Source organism: Kryptolebias marmoratus, linkage group LG10 (assembly GCF_001649575.2).
Source record: "Kryptolebias marmoratus isolate JLee-2015 linkage group LG10, ASM164957v2, whole genome shotgun sequence".
NCBI lineage: Eukaryota > Metazoa > Chordata > Actinopteri > Cyprinodontiformes > Rivulidae > Kryptolebias > Kryptolebias marmoratus.
The window spans coordinates 16,801,713-16,823,552 of record NC_051439.1 but is presented as its reverse complement, the minus strand read 5'-3'; the positions used below and the strand labels follow the sequence as shown (position 1 = coordinate 16,823,552).

General features: G+C 39.5%; 1 protein-coding gene and 1 long non-coding RNA gene across 2 annotated transcripts; both read left to right on the top strand.

Annotated features, from left to right (window-relative positions):
* The first annotated feature begins 2,658 nt into the window (after positions 1–2,658).
* Positions 2,659–4,747, top strand: foxa2 (forkhead box A2). The gene is made up of 2 exons (XM_017411924.3): positions 2,659–2,980; positions 3,523–4,747. Exons 1-2 carry the CDS (start codon positions 2,909–2,911, stop codon positions 4,696–4,698), a joined length of 1,248 nt encoding a protein of 415 aa, XP_017267413.1. The 5' UTR covers positions 2,659–2,908; the 3' UTR covers positions 4,699–4,747.
* Positions 4,748–6,942: 2,195 nt separating this feature from the next.
* Positions 6,943–21,430, top strand: LOC108232996. The gene is made up of 3 exons (XR_001808480.3): positions 6,943–7,108; positions 18,177–18,341; positions 19,650–21,430. It is a non-coding gene; the product is annotated as an uncharacterized LOC108232996 (long non-coding RNA).
* Positions 21,431–21,840: the final 410 nt, after the last annotated feature.

The following is a 21,840-nucleotide window of genomic DNA, read 5'->3' as shown; positions in this document are numbered from 1 at the left end:
TGAATCTATGGAATTTGACAAAACATTTTAAATTCAATCATAAAGGTAAAGGAAGTTACTGTACTTTCAACACTATTAAAACTTAAGCTTTAACACACAGATGGCATCACTGCTTAAATTTTACATTTCACCTTTTGGTGATCACTCATGGTGATCACCCATTTGCACCTTCTTGTCTGTTTATTTACTGTTTTTTGTTTTCCTAGTTTAAATAAAATCAACATAAAATAAAAAAAAAATAATAAATTTTGCTACTGGAAATTTGATTGCATCAACAAGCCATGAAATACAACCTCAGTAACAAACACTGACTGATGTTTCCAACCCAGAAAAGATGTTTGCTCAGTTTGTTTGTGCCAAAGGTTCATCAGTTCGGTAACTGTTGTGAGAAGACTAATTTATAAGCAAACATGCATTACAGAGCAAGCAAAACAACAAAAAAATTAAAATAAAAAAGAAGAAATTAAAGGAGTGGGAAAGAGGAAGGTCATATGAGGATTTTGTTTTTGACTAAATCCAAAATGTGACCTTCAACTGTGAGAGGACTTCAGCAGGTTGATGATTAACCATGGAATTAACTAACTTTTCATTCAGGAACAAAGGTCATGGATTGTTTATTGTAATTATTTTACAATTAGCATTTTGTCTGCATTTTTAAAAAAGATTTTTTCTTACTGTTGAGCCATTTACTGCAGCTAAATATAAACAGCTGAGGTCAGTGAAAATGTTTTCCCTTTTTATTTTTCTTGTCAACCCCCCCCGAGCAAACATGTGAGTATGTGAGTATGTGAGTTCCTGCGTGCACATACGTGACCTTTAACGCATTTATGTAACGAAATGATTTACATCGATTTAANAATATAAACAGCTGAGGTCAGTGAAAATGTTTTCCCCTTTTTTTTTTCTTGGTTGTGTAACACGAGCAAACATGTGAGTATGTGAGTATGTGAGTTCCTGCGTGCACATACGTGACCTTTAACGCATTTATGTAACGAAATGATTTACATCGATTTAAAAGGTTATAATTTATTTAAACACAGGCAAATATTTTATTGCTCGGTCTACTTTTATTAAGGCCTCATGCAATACTCCTGCCTTTATGTCTAAATATTTGCACGTGAAATTGCAGAAAGGCCGTGTAAAAACTGAGATGAGAAAAGCAACACACGTATTGTGCTTTTAAAGCTCGAAGCTGCCTGAGTCAGGCCGAGGGAGCGCAGATTTTGCGCATCTCCAGCCTCTCCGTCGGTGCAATCCCAAATCCTCAAACACAGAGAGCTTTTTTCTCATGATCTCATTTCCAAGTTAAGCAGACTGTGTTGGTCCCTCGTCAACACGACAGGTTTACTCGCCTTTACTAATGGGGCTCTATACTGATAGTTATGCTCCTGCGTAAATATGCAGTCAAATAGATGTCCAAGCAGCGACACGTGGCTGACGCCGCTCTGCAGCCTCACCTTGATGTTTGTTTCATACAAATACTGTACGGCTTGTGTGGGAATTAGAGGGGCCCTTTAACACTCCGGGCCTCTCCAAACCTTTTGACAGAAGATTAACACGTTGGGTAAACTTCTAGTATTTAACGAGCGACAGTAAAAACCAACATTAACAAAAAAATGAGAAGTGCAGTTAAATTATATGAAATTATTTTTTTCCTGATCAGGAAATAAAAGTTGGACAGAGAAGTTTGAATTGTGATAAGGTTGTGCTTTTGTTTATTAGACACAATGTTTTTATTTTTGTTTTTCCATCTATTATATGGTAGAAATAAAAACCGACCTAAAATTGTTAAAAAAAAAACTGGCTCATGTGAAACATTTACAGACAGTTAGAGGTGATGTCCGAGAGAGGGCGCTCTGAAGCTGTGCCATGGCAAATATAAGCCTAATTAAAAATTTAGAAACAGTAATTCAGTCATTCGGGTTGAAAAATCAGGTTAAAATCTTAAATGTTTTAGGAAATTTACGTAAAAATATTTTGGGAAACAGCACATTCATTAATATTACAACAAAACAACGGGCATAAAGTACTATAAAAGTATTTATTTTTGCTTTTTTTAGTTTCTCAGTAAATGTTGAATTAATTTTAAATGACTAACAGTGTTGTGCGAGGAACCTATAAGCAGATTTATGCAGAATCTCATCTGCTTTGTAATTTGTATTATCCTCCATATTTACACTTTAAGGTAAATTAGAAAACATTTCTTGCCTTTTCTAACTTTTAAATAACATTTAAATTTTCCTAAAATAATTCCTTTATGAGTCTTCTTCTGCCTTCTGATAGATCAACTTTTATCTGATGTCTTCATGTTCTTTCTTCTCTAAAATAGTCAAGAATTAGAAGCAAAAAATAAGATCAATTCCTTAAACACAACACCTAAAAATTGGATATGATTCGCTGAAGTGGAATGAGCTCGTTGGAGGATGTGCGTAATGTGCGTTGGAGGGTGCCAAACATTCCTTTTTATAGTCACCCCCTACAATAAGATTAGTTTATAATGAAGCTTTTCATATGAAACTGTTCTTTTCAGGAAGCGCAGGTGTACAATTGGGGTGGTGGAGGTGGAGGAAGAGGAGGGGGAGGAGGAGGGGGGAGAGAGAAGCTTGAGGAGTCTCACGCCTAGGTGCGAGGAGATTATTCAAATAGGGCCCAAGGCGTAGAAGTAGGGATTGGAGGCTTGCCTGGCGCACAGAGCTATATCACAGCGTTAACAAGCAGCACGGCGCGTCATTTGGACTCCAGTCACTGACAGGCGCATCACGGCTGCCTCCGTTAGGACACACATGCACCAGTCCTCGACGAAGGGGACACACCGACGACCCGAACCCGCTCAGTGGTCCCCAGTCACCTGCTATTAGAGAGACTTTTGGCTTTTCCTCTGCTGGGAAACGCTTTGTGAAAGTCCTCCATGATGCTTGGAGCAGTTAAAATGGAAGGACACGAACACACCGACTGGAGCACCTACTACGGAGAGCCCGAGGTGGGTACCTTAAATATATATTTCTTTTCCCCGTCTAAAGCCGATCCCATTTTATACAACTCAATATTAGCCCTGAGATAATATTAACTTTGTGATCAAATATTGACTTGAGGCGCCTCCAAATCCTCCCCCATCTCCACGCAGCGCGCTATCCTAACAAAGTTGCTTGACATGTAGTGGGGGGAACTTTTCACTCGGATATTAAATCAGATTGTTTTATTTTTCCACCCCTTTTTGTTACACTCAATAAACACCTGTCGTGTTTGGTTTAGGGGGAGATCGGTGCATGTTGTCGCTGTTTGCGGGAGCGCTGGCTTACTGGGCGCATTTAGTGGCAGATTTACGCATTTTCTTCCGCTATAACAATAATATTCTACTAATACATCATATTTATCTAAGAATACATGCTTTAAAATCATTTTAATCTTTTTTATTATTATTTATGGAAATAATTTCGGGGTTTGAATTAAGACTAATGTGTGTAGGAATTATTGCTGTATTTCTTCACTCATGAATGCATTCTTCCCCCTCCTCACTGGCAGTGTTACACTTCGGTTGGCAACATGAACACAGGCCTGGGAATGAACTCCATGAATACCTACATGAGCATGTCCGGCATGAGCACCACGGCCAACATGACGGCCAACTCCATGAACATGTCGTACGTCAACACGGGCATGAGCCCCTCCATGACCAGCATGTCCCCGTGCACCGGAGCCATGAACGGCATGGGCGCAGGCATGACTGCCATGAGCGCAGCCCTGAGCCCCAGCATGAGCCCCATGACGGCGCAGCCGGCGTCCATGAACGCCCTCACGTCCTACACCAACATGAACGCCATGAGCCCCATTTACGGACAGTCCAACATCAACAGATCCAGAGACCCCAAGACTTACCGCAGGAGCTACACGCACGCCAAACCTCCGTATTCCTACATTTCCCTCATCACCATGGCCATCCAGCAGTCTCCCAGTAAGATGCTGACGCTGGCCGAGATCTACCAGTGGATAATGGACCTGTTCCCCTTTTACCGACAGAACCAGCAGCGCTGGCAGAACTCCATCCGCCACTCTCTGTCGTTTAATGACTGTTTCCTCAAAGTGCCCAGGTCGCCGGATAAACCCGGGAAAGGCTCGTTTTGGACTCTCCACCCGGACTCCGGGAACATGTTCGAGAACGGCTGCTACCTGAGGCGGCAGAAGCGCTTCAAGTGCGAGAAGAAGGTGACGCTGAAGGACTCCGGGCGCAAGGGAGGCGACGGCGGCTCGTCCAACTCCAGCTCGGAGAGCTGCAACGGCAACGAGTCCCCGCACTCCAACTCGTCCTCCGCGGACCATAAGCGGTCCCTGTCGGACATGAAGGCGAGCCAGGCCCTGAGCCCGGAGCACACCGCCACCTCCCCGGTGTCGCAGGGGCAGCACCTCATGTCCCAGCACCACTCGGTCCTGGCGCACGAAGCGCACCTGAAGCCGGAGCACCACTACTCGTTCAACCACCCGTTCTCCATCAACAACCTCATGTCCTCGGAGCAGCAGCACCACAAAATGGACCTAAAGACTTACGAGCAGGTGATGCACTACTCTGGCTACGGCTCCCCGATGGCCGGGGCGCTTTCTATGGGCTCCATGGCGGGCAAACCCGGTCTGGATTCTGCGTCTATACCCGACACATCCTACTACCAAGGCGTCTATTCGAGGCCAATCATGAACTCCTCATAAACTTGAAATGTGGACTTTCTTCCTGTTTGTATATTTGTAAAAAAAAAAAGCAAAAAAAAAAAAAAAAAAAAAAGCAAACAAACACGTGAAGAAAACAAAAAAAAAAAAGAGACTTTGTGTACAATATGATATTTTGGACGTTTCCCACTAAAGTAGTTGTCAAGTTTGTTAGTAGCCTAATTATTTTGAGAAAGGATGTTGATGATAAAAATCATGATGATAATAATAACAATGTGACAAGGAATGGACNATCCTACTACCAAGGCGTCTATTCGAGGCCAATCATGAACTCCTCATAAACTTGAAATGTGGACTTTCTTCCTGTTTGTATATTTGTAAAAAAAACAACAAAAAAAAAAAAAAAAAAAAAAAGCAAACAAACACGTGAAGCAAACAAAAAAAAAATAGAGACTTTGTGTACAATATGATATTTTGGACGTTTCCCACCGTTTTAGTTGTCAAGTTTGTTAGTAGCCTAATTATTTTGAGAAAGGATGTTGATGATAAAAATCATGATGATAATAATAACAATGTGACAAGGAATGGACCCCAAAGACACACTCGCTGTAAGATAGCTTACTTCCGCATAACGGGATTCCTAAATGACTTTAAACGCGTCGCAGGATTTCTTCAATCATTTGTGTAATTCCTATTTATGGCTTGTATATGTGTATTTCTTGTAGTGACAAGAACAGAATCTATATTAAAGTGTTATTGGTTTGTTTTTTGAAAAGCATGGTGTTTTATTATTATTATTATGAACGTGTACGTATTTTATTATTATTATTATTATTATTATTATTATTATTATTATTATTATTATTATTATTATTATTAGTAGTAGTAGTAGTAGTATAGATTCCACAACAAAAATGAAGTTTGAGCTACATATGTCGCCATAAATGCACACTTTATTATTTCAAAACAACAGCAGAAAATAATTTAATTTGAATAAATAAAACAAGTTAAAAGCAGAAATTGTTGAATTTAAAGCACAAATGAATTCGTTTTACCTCGGTGGAAATTTGTTCAATTATAGGGGCCAACAATGAGTGTGAACATTTAATTCATTTCTAAATTATGGAATTTATTTTTACTCACGTGCTTTTCTATTAAGGCCCATACTTTCAGTTGGGGATTAATAGCTTTGCTGGATAAAACCGAGAACAATGCTCCTAATTTGTCTCTCAGGGAATGCAAACAAAACAAATATATGCTCATTAATTCCAAACAGAAATGGAGATATTGATAGGGGAGGGGAGGAAGTAATCTGCATTTACATTTTTGTAATATTTTGGATCTAAAGTGATATAAAGCACAAGGAAACTACACCGAGAATGATTTGAGAAAAGGAAACAAACCAAAAGAATAAATAAATAAATCTTTATTTGGATATCATCTGCAGTAATTATCACTGTGCAGTCTAATCATACAGAATATTGCATGTAATCTCGCACACATTCCGCTTCTGCAAAATTGTTTCAAAGTTGGTGTGATGATAAGAAACAAGCAGAGCTTCAGTTTTAACAAATACAGTCACAGTCGTGTCAATCAATCCCCATCCGTGCCTGCCACTCATCCACACATAAACATTGTATTTCTCCCTGTTTCACACACAAACACAGTTCAGATCAGTGGATGAGATTAAGTGGCATTGTCCCATAAAACAGCCTCCCGCAGCGCAGGAGAATAGTTGCTGGAAAGGGGGCTGATTTGGGAACAGAGCCGCCCTGAATGTGATGCTCTAACTTCTTCTCCTCGCAATCTGGGGGTCCATTGTCCGCTCCCTACTTTTAAAGTAGCTGGACCCTCCCTTTTTGTTAGATAAGACAGACTCTAGTTGTCATCCAAGGCCGGGGAAGGGGGATGAGGGGGAGAAAGGNAGCACAGTTTGCAGGACGTTTCTGCTCCCTTTCCAACCAAACGACACCCCTTCGACTTCTGAACACGTAGGGCCAAAAGTGTGCGTTTATTCTCCAGACCCTCTTTGCAGATCGCACTTTAAACAGCGTGATCTGCGAATAAACAAAGGCAGTAAACAATGGAGTGGAGGCTATGCCCACATATAGGAAGAGTACACACACAAACCAAATTGCACAAGTGTAAACTTTGAATAGGACGCCACAGCTCTGTAAATTTACACAGACATTAAATTTGGTTCTATTCATTTTAGACATATAATGCTAAGCTGATTTTTTTATAGCACACTGATCGATATCTCTGTAAAATAATCATTTTTTTAACTAGCGTGGCAGTGAAATCTTTGCTTTGTGCTAAAGTCAACAGTGACAGAGTTTGAGCTCAAATAAATGCTCTGATGTCTGGAGCCCTTTGCAGAAGGCAGAAGGCAAGCTCCTACAATGAGCTTCTGTGAAGCTTGCCAACAACAGGCACCGGCTATTTTACACAGGTATGAAGCTTTGATTATAACAAAATGTTCCATTTCTTAAACTTGTGCGTGTGTGCGCGTTTTCCCCCCTTTCCCTCCTTGGAAGGTGCAATAATTTAAAGGGAATTCACGGTGCATGCACGAGGGGGGCAGAGGCTGATATCCTGAATTCATGGGAAAGCAGATGTATTGGATTTCGCGACAGGGTGGCGCAAAGCTGAGAGGATCTGCAGGTTGTGTGATAGAGTTCCTGGAGTTGTATAGATGGAATGACGCTGGTGCACTGCTAGAAAAAAAAGAAAAAAGGGTGTCACAGGCAGAAGAGATTCATTGTTAGAATTTATTTCTTGAATATCCGTTTTTTAAAGCACTAACTAACCGTTGTGTAGCTTCATTTTGAAAACTAAATGCAGTTTCAAACGTGGGAACAGGCTCGATTCGGATGTCTGCACTCATTCCGAGACAGATGATGCTCAATGTGCACAAGAAGTCGTGCTGCTGGATTTTTCCCCCCCTCATTGTGCGCCTGATTGATTTGTTGTTTCACATATGGCAGGAGAGCGAGCCTTTCTGCAGCCCCTGAAATCACACTTCTGCATTTATGACGCAGTTCGAGTGATCGATTTATCTGTGTTTTATTTTATTAAGGTACTGTTTTAATGAGTGATAATGAAATTTTGCTTGAAAAAGCTCTGTCTGCAAAGTAAATTAAGAAAAAAAGTGCTGTTACTGCGTAAAAGTGAGGCTCATGACAAGCTTTTCGGGAAATAATACAACGAATAAAACACATCTAATAATAATAATAATAATAATAATAATAATAATAATAATAATAATAATAATAATAATAATAATAGGCTCTCTCCAGCCCTTTGGGTGGGGGTTATCATTTCGGTTTTGCGCATCAGAAGATGGGGATAATGTTTTGGATCTGAGCCGGCTCTAAGGTAACCAGCCTCAGTCTGCCAGGCTGCTCTGCTCAGAGGCCACGACACATCTCCTAACTTTACTCAAGCCTTTTTTCCCATCCAGGAGGATTCCTCTGCAGCCGCTGCTGACCTGCGCCATCGGAGACGAGCGCGTGTGTTGTTATAGCAACTGAAAGAAAAGATGTTCGTGCGCTTCTTGCTCCTTTTCGAGGTCCGTTAACCTGATTTTCGCTGCATTTCTTCAGGCCGAATTTGCATATTTCTTGATTAGGGGCCTGCATGGAAGTCGGACCTCCTTTCTCACAGAGACACAATGCAGGCGCATCTTTGGCATTCAGTCGGACCTACAAATAGAACCCTGATTGGATCAAATCTGTTGCATGCTTAAAAAAGAAAAAAAATAGGATGTTTCTGACATGCATAATTCCCCGTTTTAGTTCAACAATTTTAAAGAGAAATGTGTTGCAACAACAATTTGCCCTTTTTTCCTTTTATGTCTTTAAATAGCCTCTAATTGTACCAATCTTAGGAAGTGAGACATTCTAATGCCCAGGCGAGTTTGGGCCTCTGTTTTTAACGGATGACTCAGTATCCTGTAAGCCACAAACTCATCCACCCATGGGCGTCAGCTCAATGAGGCTTTTTAAACTCATTTAAATAGACCTATCGAAAAAGAAAAATAGGAAACAAATCACGTTTGATGCTTCTTATAATTATTGCTATTATAGGATAATTGGGCACCACGATCAGCTATGTTAATGCAGCAGAGTTTTGGAAACAATCATCCAGTTTGTCCAATAAGACTTTTCGATTCTTAAACTCACAAGGGTTTGGATTGATCTATTAAACCAGGTGAAGGTATTTCAGGGAGAAACACGCAGGATGTTGCCGCACCTTTGGGCTCTGCGCTGCAGCCCGCGGACTGGAACACCCAAGTCGATCCGTCTCCATGGTGACGGCGGGACACCGGTCCAACAAGCTGTAATTCTGTCTCAGCCTTTTGCAGGGGAGGGAGCGTCCACACCAGCCCGACTTAACTCCTCTTTCAGCAGAAATGCTCCTAATCCCAAATCTTAGGAAGGCAAACTGTCGTCCCTCAGTTTATTAAAGGGACCAGAGAGTCAGAACCCAAAGCCACCCATCATGGTCCCACAGCGGGCTGCACAGTCCGGCTACATCTGCAGGACGCGCCTCCTTTTTATTACCCGCAGGAAACAAAAAAATATAACAATTCACCATAATTATGATCATATTTTGCACAACTCACTTGGATAACTTTAGCCTTTGGAGAACAATCACAAAACTGAAAGCTGCAGATTAAAATTAATTTGGGCCTAATTTTAAGAAAACAAATTGCGCTTTAAACGAAAAGAAAAACTATAAATATTTCGTGATCTACAAAAAAATAATGCCACATTTTGTTACAGTAATCCGTTATTTTTTATTCTTAAAATTAATTTAACTTGTGATTAGGGATGTGCGCACAACAAAATGCAGGTTTATTGTTAGACTTTATCTACTGATGAAATAATAAAAATGACTGCATTTGATCTGATTAATATTAGTGGTGTTAAGAGGCCAAATAATTAACAAATTAAAAGAAACATGACAAAGGTTTTGTTGTTTTTTGGTATAAAATCGCCTATAATCTCACATGTAATCTTTACATGAAACACATAAAATAATATTTCCATCCACATTAAATAAATGAAATAATTCGTAAAAATTGTTTATTTTAAAATATATTATTGCAATTCTATAATAGTTGTAAAAGTGGAATTTTACATGTGGACATCCTAAAAACAATAACTGCAAAGAATAAGTTTAGGTTTTAGGTGTTTTATATGTGTCTAAAATCGACCTTAAATTGTCTCTCATTTAAAATAAATAAAGATTTACAATGAAAAGTCAAGAATAACATAAATATATGAATGTAAATTAATTGTTAATCTGTGTTGGCCTTTTTATAATAACAGTAACTGTTATCTGTAATAATTAAGAAACTATTATTTAAAAAAAATTCTACTTCTTTTTAAAGGAAAAATCAGCAATGAGAAATAAAAATCGATTGTTATGATGTGCTAAATTGCAACAAAAATAACATCCTTTAAATCAGTGTAGAAATGGTTTTTGTAGGGATGTGTTTTCCTAGAAAGATTTGTAGCTTTTTACCCATGAAACGCATAAATTCATTTGATTTTTTTACTAAAATTTGACTGATTCTTTCATTATGCTTTGACCTCTAACTTTTGCTTAAAGTTTAAATTAATTTGCTGAAATAAAAGGCAGACTTACTCTCTAAACATTATTTATGCTTTTATTTAAGTTTCACAAGCTGATTCATAATGAACAAGTGGATAATATTGTGTGAACTGGATCTAAGGTCATGCCGATGGTCTGTTGTGATGATGAAAAGAAGAAGAAGGTGAGTGTGCGAGACAGACAGACCACCAGAGAGACACAGGAAGAAAAGAGAGAGCAAGGGATGGCACGGCGGACAGGGTGAGAATGCTAACTGTGATGTGTCCGCACTCTTCTGACACAACTCTGTGACATTCCAGCGCAGGACTCCTTCATGTCCGGAGAGAAAAAGAGAGGGAATGAGAAAGATCCATCAACAATGCCCATTGAGTACTGTGAGGCAACAGCTGGTGGGATATGCACTGACCTTAAGGCGGTCTATTCAGGCCTGGACTGGCGCCTCTCACGGCCCTGCTGCCTTTATATGGTTGGAAGTGGATGGATGGTCAGTGTTTATTCTCATCATGCAAATAGAAGAGAAACAGCCCCCTGCTTCAGCCCAATTGGAAATATTGAGGGTAGTTAAATTAAAGTTTTGAAGGGGAGAGCTTCATCTTTTGACAGTAGGATGGAGATAAAACTGAATGTCTGTCAAAGCTTTTGTTTCACAGGAGCACTGAGGTGAGGCTCAGCCCCAGAAGGGAGGGGGAGATTAGCTTCTCAAGGAGAAGCATAAATCATACCCAACCTCAATGCAAGATAATAAAAATGTGATCAACCAGGCAGAAAAATACTATATTAGATGGAGATTAAAGATGCTCAAAATATGAAGTTAGATGTGAGTATGAGCTGGATGCTGGAAGCGTTTGTGTTCACTTGTGCTTCTAACCCCTCTTTGTCAATTCCACAGGCATTTCCCAGCGGGCCTCATGCCTGTCGTTGAGATCAAACCTTGCTGGCAAAGCCACCATAAAACGATATGTCAGTCAGGAGTGGGAAAGGGATGCCTGCTTGGCTGTGATTGATCTGCCACGGTTTCTTTATTCCCCTTGAGGCTTGATACATCCAGGCTTCTGCTTCAGCCTGATGAATAGCACCACACATACTGCCCACATTACATCCCCTCTTCTAAGCCATTTCCACCCAGCGTGGCACACCCAGCAGCCCATCATGGAAGGCAACATGGTGCAATATAAAAATTAAAACGCCAGATCCCAGTTCTAGGAAGTGCAGGCAGATCTTTGCCAACCAATCACATCGAAGGACATCCAACTCATTAAAAGTTAATGAAACCTATAAACGTGGTGCGCCAGCGATTCATTTAAACCCCCAATCCAATCTCCTCTCTCTGCAAAGGCAAACAAGCCTGTGTGCCCCCAGTGCTGTCCTCGGAATAACAAACTACAGAATATTTTGTCCTGCATATGTTCTCCCCTATGCAGACATGTGCTGCACTGATAGGATATCTTACAATGGGACTTGTCCAATTTAGAGAAAAGCAAGGGTGGTGTACTGCAGGGGTAAATTCTGTAATCTGCTTTTGAGTTGAATTTAATGCATTTGCCTTACACTGCACTGCTTGTCAGGAATGGCCGCAATAGATATGCCATTTCAACATTCATGAGAATCACTGACATTCAAATAATGTGCTCGTTTTAATACCATACATGAGTGAAAGACAAATCTGAGTGAAAAAGCTGTTTATACATCTTCCTGTTCAAAGTGGGGGTCTCGGTCCACGCAGATAGACGAGGCCAAATGTGAGCAAAAGCCTGTTTTTCCTTCAAATGCATCCTGTCTGTGTCAAACATGATTTATCCATTTCATTCTGCTCCTAATTTGATAACAGATCATTGACAGCAATAAAATTCCACTTTACTGGTGTTAAAATCAAAAGAGTTAAACAATATCCCCTCTTGTCTGTTTTACTCAGCTCTGGTGTCTTGTATTCCTTCCCTTGGGGGATTCAAATTAAATTCCCTCCATGTATAGTGCCACAGTCAGCTCACTAATGAATTCCCATACCCTGACTCAAATCAAATTAATCCCCGGTTTAGTTCCATATAAATGCTGTGTTATTTATAGTGGGAAGATGGATGCTCAGTTGAAGGATTGAGGAAAGCTGGGAGGTGTCTATAGGGCCGCTGAGCAGATTATGGTGAAGGATGAATCCTGTATGTTTTCCCGACAGCAGAGTGGTCCCCTGGTACACACTATTTAACCCTCGCCTGCTTGACGCTGACAGAAACATCACAGTGTTTGTCACCTAATATCCTTTCAGATTAAGGAGTCAACTGGCAGATTTATTGGTCAGAGCTGAGACGCTCTTATCTTGAAGGGCCCAATAGAAAGATAAAGCGTGAAGGTGCACGTCATAAGGCATGGCTACAGTTAGGTCGAGCAGTCTCGTTTTTGTGGAGAAAATTTGCATGAACCTCTTATGCAAATCCTATACATGGAGGGAAACAATCCTACATGAATTTTTTGATCACCGTAATTTGATTTACTGAAGTCAGCACTGACAGGTAGTTTGTTAAAAGGCTTATTTATACAAATGGCACAATGTAATGTGGCATTATGACATACTGCTAATGCTTTTTGCATGCAAATATAACAGTCACATTACACTACTCCTTTGATAAAAGGTGGTGGCTCAAAATTCTGGTAATTCTGTAACTGACTCCTCATTCTCCTTAATCTAATAAAAAAAATACCTGATTGTGCCAAGTGACAAAACAGAATTGTATTTTTCCTCACAAAAAGTTTAAAATGTTATTCTTTAATATGTTGTTTAACTAAGAATTATAGAGCAGATTTAAAAGTGTGCAAGGAGCCAAAAAGAAAATTCTAATGTATCAAGGGCATTATTTTGATAATCAACAATAAACATATTGGATAATTAACTGAAGAGAAATTAAGCCCAAAATTTGTTTTTAAGCTCTTCCTCCCTTGCGCCCCTTTGTTCTGAATCTGCGTATATTTGTTGTTGAACAAAGATGGCAAACTCACCAAAGAGGCTGCCTGAAATAACAGAAAAAACAGCATTTGTTGTGCTTTATTGTAGATACAATAAATCTGGTAGACCTGCTGACTGTAAAATGTGAAGAACAGGTTTAAAAGCATCAACCTGTTGCTGAAGTTTGGTTTGCTTCCTAACTTTTGATTAGTTGCAAGTACAAAAGTTACATTTTGGTGGTCATCATTTAAAATATCTCTGCAGTTTTGTGATCACAAAAAAAAAAAAAAAAATTAAAAATCATCTTAGTTAAATAAATTAAAGGCCTTAGAGTTGTGGAGCTGTTACTTACTGAATTTGACTGACTTTTTTCAGGTAAAAGTTAAGCAAAAATAACATTTTTTGGTTAAATTTCTTGTTTACAACCATGTGGAGCTGAATATTTTATGAGTTCTTTTTAGATCTGAGTTTATGATGTTTACAGTTAACAAAGAATCATTAGCATGGGATGAATTTAAGGATGACAGACGGTTGTGAAGTCAGTTTGGCAGTTTTAGGGACAGTTTGGAGCCTTTAAAGCTCGCTTCACCAAATGTCTGAACATCTATGGTTTATTGAGGCATCTGTAAGCTTACACACTTTACTGCCAAGCTTGGCTCGTGCACCTATATGGTCCTGAAATGGAAGAAACCCACCCACACAAAAGTTTACTGTTTGCCTTCGTTCCACCAAATCCTTGACAGCCGTGCTTTTCTCCCAATCACTATTCACATCATTGTGCTGTCACAACAACTAAACACATCATTTGAATTCCAGGAAACTTCTGTATGTATCCAATATCAAATGTTTGGCAACTCAAAATAAAAAGAAAAAAAAAAAGACAGCAAAATGGTGGGGGGCGCCGCATAATTTGCTAGGAAACATTTTACCAACCATTTGGTGATAAAAACGCCGGCGTCGGCCCTGAGGCTTAAAGCAATTAATTCAGGATCCTGACATAAACTCTCCAATCCTTTGACAGCTTGGAGCTGAAATAAAAATGCTAGTTCTCCTGGGAACGGCAGGAGATAGCTGGCTCTTTTCTGGACTGTTTGCTCACTGGCCCTGTGAGCAATCTTCCCCAGTCAGAATGAAATGCAAGGACACAAACAATGTACCGGCGAGAGAATGGGAGATGGGGAATGAACAGTTTGGACTATTTGCTCAGCAGAAGGGCAGCCACAATGGCCGGCCCATGGCTTTCCCATGCATCAAGCCTCTTAGTCGTAGGCCTCCCTTTGTTGCCTGGTTTCTTCTTCCCTGGCCAGATAAGAGCCCAGCTGCCCCATACTTTTAATTCCCATTGTACGCCATACTGTATGGTCATTTATCTGTCTACTTTCTGCCTGCCGTGGTGTTGTTGTCTAATTGAACAGGTTATCGCATGTGTATCTCTGTTACCCGCATGTGAGCTTGTTTAGGGTTTGAATTGCTCCCACTTTGCTATTAAAGGCAGGGCTGAGGCTGGGGAGGGGGGATAAGAGCTGACCTTTTTCTTCGTCTTTGAGAGAAGGCACAAGTCAAGTGATAAAGATGCTAAAAACTTAATTTTAAAGCAGAAAGAAGAAGATCTAAAGAAGATAGCAGTAGTTAGACACTGAAAAGGCATGAAAATCTAAGACAGGAAACTTTTGTTTGAAATCTTTTAAAGAAAAAAATTACCTGATGGTAACCCCAACCAGTGAAAAGGGTAAATACAAATGTAGAGCAGGATCCATATTGTGTTTTTTTTTTTTTTTTTTTTTGCTTTGCCGGTTTGTGTTTGCATTTTCATCGGTTCTCTGAATGTGTATTCACACTCAGTTGGTGTCTCCGATCTGAGTGGCAGGAAGTGGAAGTGGTTGCGCTTTCAAGGCCAAGCCTGCAGAGAATAAAATAACAACAGTAAATGCAGCACAAACAAACAAACAAATGAAAAAAAAAAAATAAGTGAAGCAGAGAGATTCATAGGAGGATCAATACACATAAGACGAAAAGGCGTATTCATGCATGTGAGCAGACACTTGCCAAAATACAAACGCACACAGAAACCCATCCCCCTCTGTAAAGGTTGTCGTGTCAGGACCCCTTGGGTGGTCAGACTGAGGATGATTTCGACACAATATGATGTTGTGAAGCAATCCTTTAAAAAAAAAGAGATGCTCACCGGCTGCTTTTACTGTCACATTTGTATAAAACCCATATTGTGCAAGCCTTTTCCTTGGGGTTTTAATGTATTTAAAGAGAGTGATGATCTGCGGTTGCAAAAAGCTTTTTTTTTTTTTTCATTCACAGACACAGCATGAAAACTGTTCTCTTTTTCATCATAGTGAAAATACAACCCATAATGACTCCACAATGGTTTATTCTAATGGCTAAGCTCTTAATCTATCAGATCAGATTTCAAAGTGCCAGTAGCTTTGCCAAGGCAGGTCCCAGGAAGGAAAACCCTTTTGTTTGGGGCAGAAATTTTAAATGTGAGACCAAACTCTATTCACAGAGACCCTAACCATAAAAAAAGAAAGAAAAATGAATAAGATGTGACCTGTTACTGAAGCAAAACCTTAAAGAGTAACGTCATTAAGAAACAGTAAGTGCTTGTTTTCACATCCACCTTTGCCAGCATGTCAAGACCTCAGGTACGGCAAGATAAATAGTTGTCTTATGTGTGCTTGTGAGAGCCAGGCTCCTTGTGGGGTGGTGCTCCCAGCTTCACGCTCCAGCAGCACTGAAATAAAGCTCTGTTCGAGGCATTTCAACACTGCTTAAGGTTGTCCGTTGCCGTGTAATTTATGAGTTGAGTAGGCTTCGTTTCTAAAGTTAACTACAATCTTCCAGCATTCATGGGTGGAGAAAAGAGCCGTGTGAGTCATAGGAAACTTACAACACTCCTCCAATTACCTAAAACAGTGGCGGTCTAAGGGATGCCTGTCTGTAGTTGTCAGGTGTGTGGTTCAGTTGCTAAACGTGGAGGTGATGTGACCTAAAGTAATTGGACGTGCAAGCACTTTAACAGGTTAGCTGTTCTGTCACCTGCAGGTCAGTGCAGAGCGGGTAGGACGGGGGCAGAACCACTCTTTTCCAGAGCTCTCAGTGGGTGGTCATATATATATATATATATATATATATATATATATATATATATATATATATATATATATATATATATATATATATATATATATATAAAGAAAACAAAAACACACACAGGACTTGCTAGTACCCCTTTGGTTGTAATTAGATCATCATTGCATTTACAATTATAAAATTATTCTCAAGATTATGGTATTTTTCTGGTTTTTAATTCAGACAAAAAATACTGAAGCTGGCAGTTTTTTTAAACCAATTAAAGCAAACAAACTAAAAAAGCAGACTTTTTTTGTTTGTCAAAATTTCAGTTTTATTATATTATATAAAATGAAAACATTTTAAACACTGGTGAAAACTCCCCAAAATTTGATTAATCAAAAAATGGTAAAATGTCATTTTCAACTATTTTAAATCTGTAAATATTTAAATATATATCCAGTGTTTGTTCTTTGTGGAGATATGACTAAATAATCATGTTTTATTGCTGAGATATCACAAAAGAGGAAATTAAGCGGCATTTTATCAGTTGGATCACATCTTACAGCATCATAAAATTAAATATCTGTACAATTATGTTTTGCTAATATAAAAAAACACATTTAAAAAGCTAAAAACAAAATGTTCAAATCATTAAAAATATTAACAATCTTCTTAAATATGAACAAAGAAAAAAATAACAAAATTATTTAATTCTAAGGTCAAAAACACATTTTAATTTGTGATTAAATTAGTTTTATAGGCAAATGAAGCAAGTATACATAAAAATCATTTTGCTTTTTTATATTTACAGATTTAACAAAATATCATAAGATGAAATAAAAAAATAGAAAAGCTGGTAATTATTAACAAAAGCAATGAATTTTATTTAATTACCAAAAACAAACATGCTGAGCTAATTATAAATTATACAAATATGTGTAAGTATACATGTCTGTGTCATAAATTCTGATCATTTCTGGGTTAAAAATTAACACAAAGTTAGGTCACTGCGGTGCTCCAGTACTGGGTTAACTTAACCACCGGTGACCAGTTAATGCGACCCGGAGTAGAAGTTATTTATAATTTTTGTTGGAATTTAAGATAAAAAGAATTTACCTTGAGAGCTGGTTTATATTAACTCATTCCTGCTGTGCAAGAGCTGCTGGTTTTCCTTTTCAAGTCACTCCTTACTGGTAATAAAAAATATTTTCTAAGAAATATTTGGATGTTTGGTTTTCTGAATAAAAAAATATTACAAAAAAAATGACAATGGAAAAATAGGTTTTTTAGTAATTGTTGAATTTATTTTAAATTACAACAAATAGTTTAGTTTTGAGGCGTTTGATTTGTGTTATTTCAATTTTATTAATTTGAATCAGACATTCCCATTACCTTTCTGCCAGTGTGTGACTGTCAACACCCTGCAAACACCTTTGACACACAGGCTTGAATGCGACAGGAGAGTTAACCAAACATTCCTGGGTGTTCCTTTTAAAAGTCACCCACCAGGCTGCACTGACCCATCTCCCACCCACCGAATCCCACCGAAAGAATAGGCAATTTTTCCTCTTCCTTTATTATTCTATTTATATTTCAGATATAACATTATTACAACATATTAGGAATTGTCCACTTATGTAGCAACTTTCATGTTTTGCTCTATAATTGTGTTTTAAAACAGAATAGAACAACGCTCCATAAGGATTTGGGAATTTGGGAGTATAATTCCAGCCCTGAGCTTATCTGCACACCCAGACTATTTGAGTGTTTTGAGATGCGGACTCCCCGAGGACGGATCGAAGGCATCCTAGTAGAACTGCACATCAAATAAATAGGAGGATGGGATTTATATGGACGCTGTGTCTCTGTCAAACAGGGCTCTGCTGACTGAAGTGATCCCCGAAGTGGAGAAGAGGAGGGAGAGGAAGCCTCCGAGGGAAGAAGGATAGCTCTGGAGGAGCCACACACACACTCATACATAAAAAACTCACACAATGTCCCTCTCAGTCCCGGGTTGTGACCGGCCCGTGGCATTGCCCAGGTATGTCAACTATGTTTGCCAAGCCATCCATCAGCAGTTCTCCTTCTCTCCTGAAACAGGAACTTTTGTTTGAAACATGCACTTGTTAAGCCCACTCTGCTCAACTGAAATAATTTCCTCATAGGTAGGACAAAAGGTTTATTAGCCCCAATGTTTTATTTATCTGTTTGTTTTCATTATTTTTCTTTTGTTGTGGTGCTAACGTTCTGTTAGAAACATTGAGCTGCAGAGTACAGTTTGGGGACATCCATGGCCCTTATCACTTGTGACCAGGGTTAGCAAATAAACACGCTGTAGAGAAGTCAAACTGCATGGAGGCAAGGGAAAGATTTATGGCTGCATGACGCTCACACATGACAAAGACAATCTTTTTTCTTTCCCCTGGTTCGGCCTGAGGATCAAGTTGAAACAGATTAAAAACAAAATGATTTAGGGCAAGTTGTCTAAGAGAGGTATCAGAATCAATTGCACACGTCTCAAAAGAAACCAAAGCACGGGACGGTATGTTTGCTAAAACATCTAAGCTGGAGCCTTACTTGATTCCCTGAAACACAACCATCATTTATCTTTTGACTTCTCTTCAGTGAGAGAGAGCAGATATCACTAAAAGTGCCACGTTAATGATTGACTCTCGGCACACCAAGCATCCCGGATTGAGTGGCCACTTTGCCTGCACTTGTGCTGCATTTTCAGCCGTAAATGTTTGTGGTCCCACTATCCTCTTCAAGTCCCATACAGTATTATTAGCACTGAGGGGGTGGGAGGGAGGTTAGGGTGGGGTCGAGACTAACTTTCAATAAAGAAGCATTGGCATGCTGAGGTAAATGGAAGATAAGAGTTTGTCTGTGACCCTTTTAGTGCTTTACATGAATGTGGTTGAGCAAACCTAATCTCCCTTCCAGATAGATTTGGCTCACTTTTTTGTGGAAGCAAGTTCATGCATTTGTATTTGTCCCCCCTCCCGCCTCCACTTTTCTAAAGCCTACTTTAGGAGACATGAAATGAGTCCTGGACTTTTCATTGATGGTTCAAGATGGAAAGCAAACTGAGATTAGGGGTTGGTAATTAATAGCGAGGTTGGTAAAATGAACTTGAGTTTATTGCCATCCTGCCAATCAGTGACAATACTGTAATTGTGAGTTCTTTACATCTTCTTGTTCACACAGCCACTGGGCTCAAGAGCCTGCATATGGCTGCTCGCTTAGAACCCCGACTCAGCAGCAGCAGCATTGTTACACAGTAATATAACAAGAAATGACATGCGATTTGATGTAAAATTGATTTATATGTTCACTCTGTCTCCTACAGATGGATTTTCATGTGTCTGGAGACTCCCTCCATGCATCAGTCGACCTGAAAGCTCTTTCCTGTTGATGTACTTGGCTATATCTGCATCTGACCTGTCTGCCGTATGTAATATCAAAGCCTCTGTCAGCATGGAGCTGAATGGGAACAAAAGAGAGGCCTCTATTAATGATTAACTGTTCTAAAAGCCCCGGCTTTTGTATTCCCATGGTGCCCAGGCTATCTGGCCACCATGTGACATGCTCACAGCATTTTTCGAGCAGATTGGAGGAAAGCTAGTGAGCAAACACAGGTGCTTTGGAGCAGCGTTGCCGACGCTGTCAGGGACAACCACAAACAAGAGCAGCTATGCCTGGCTAAATGAATCCCCACCCCTCCCAGCACCATCACCACCTCCTCCACCTCCCCCCAAGTTCTGTCACCAGCTAACTAGTTTGCTAGCTTTCACCTTGCAAAGCCTTCCTTCTGCATGGTCACCACATTGTGAGTAACCCCCCCGCCCACACACACACACACTCACACACACATCAAACCTCCTGCACAAATGCAGTGTCCGCTGCAGCCAGACTTCGAAGCTTCTCACACTCTCCAAAGAAACAAACAAATAAAAGTGAGGACCACTTCTTTGAGGTGGTGGCATTTGCTTGTGGCCATGACTAGTGGGAGAGCAAACAAATTAATAGTGTCCATGTTTTCACTTTCTAAACTCAACTAAATGTCCTTTAGTTCAAGTGGGGCAATTCCACTGACCCTGGTGTCAAATGCTGCGTAAAGGTTGCACAGTCTTGTACTTGAAATGTTGAAAAGAGGCCACAAGAAATTAACCAGGACTTGAGCTTTGGTGAACCTTGTACCTTGAAGCTGAATAATAATTATATCTAAAACTGTGGTTAGCTGTTGCAGCAAATTATAAGAAGAGATGTCTAAAGCTCTTAACCTATTCATCAGAGTGACTGGGGGGGGCTTTGTCGCTCACCTTTGATAAGACAATCAGATGATAGGATGGCGTTATCTTAACACTGCTTTCCGGCTGGAAGACAAATGAACAGCGTGTGATAACGGGAACAAAAGCTTTGCTTTTATTGGAGGCCTCTTCCAAGAAACGAAAGAAATGATCAGAGTGGAAAATTCACAAAAGGGGCTGTTATTTTATTTTCAATTTTGTACTTGAGCCAGGTCACAGGAGCAGCTATATTTTTTTTTCACGTTTCTGTTATCTCTTGCTGGCTTTTAGGTTTGACAGCCATTGCATTTAAACCAGCTATCACAGGAAAAATGATAAAAATGTTTCAAAACAAACAACTTCAATCAACAAAAGGAGAAATTAAGTAGTAAAGATGGGAAATGCAGGTACAGAAAAAACAGGGAGATTAGTGAATAAAGAGAAAACGTCACTGCGAGTCTCTAAATTTGACATGGATGAATGGTTACAGAAAAAAAAGGGTAGAATTAGTTTCCATTTGGACCGCCTGCAGATCAGTGAAACATCACTTTTGTCTGGGTTTTCTGACTTTTGCAGCCAAATTCTCACAGTCAGGGAGAAGCTTGTATACTCAAGGATTTCCTCGAGGTTTTGTTTGATCTTTTTCCAAAAAAATTGATTGAAAAAAATATTGGCTCCCAGGCAGAAAACATTCGTCCTTTGTTGAAACTAAAACAGAAGAGCGGAATTCTTCAGAAATATTGAATAAACTACATGAATAAAATATTTTATTTTACTTTTTTGTGGGTAAAAGTGTTGTATGGTCTTCAAAATGTGTATTTAATAAATCTGAATTTCACCACTCTTGGAATGCTTCATTGCTACTTTCATAATTTCAAAGTTGAATTTTACTTGTTCAAAACCATTTCTCGTTGGAAAGGGGCAGAAATGTATTGGCAAAAGTTCATTTCATCTCTGCAGGGATTTAGCCTTTCCTGGTCGTGAGCTGAGTCTGATTTGAGGAGTTACAAATCCTCCTTTTTCAGAAGCCTTACTGTAATTCGCAGGCCTGTAGGCCACAGCAAAGCGTGGGGGCCCAGCACCTCAAGAGGGATTTGAGACAACATCTTTGTTACCTTCTCATTGTGTAATCAGTGAAAGTCGTCCAGCCCTCATTGTCTGTCCAGACTCCTCTCAGACCTCGGCTCAGTCAAAGAAAAGTTTTTCAGTAATGAGGTAAGACATGAAAGCTTGTCGAACACAGCGACATGT

Excerpts from the sequence above, each read along its gene's own strand:
- foxa2 (XM_017411924.3), top strand. The coding sequence starts at position 2,909 with ATGATGCTTGGAGCAGTTAAAATGGAAGGACACGAACACACCGACTGG. Across the intron at positions 2,981-3,522 it reads CCTACTACGGAGAGCCCGAG|TGTTACACTTCGGTTGGCAA; the intron begins GTGGGTACCTTA and ends CCTCACTGGCAG.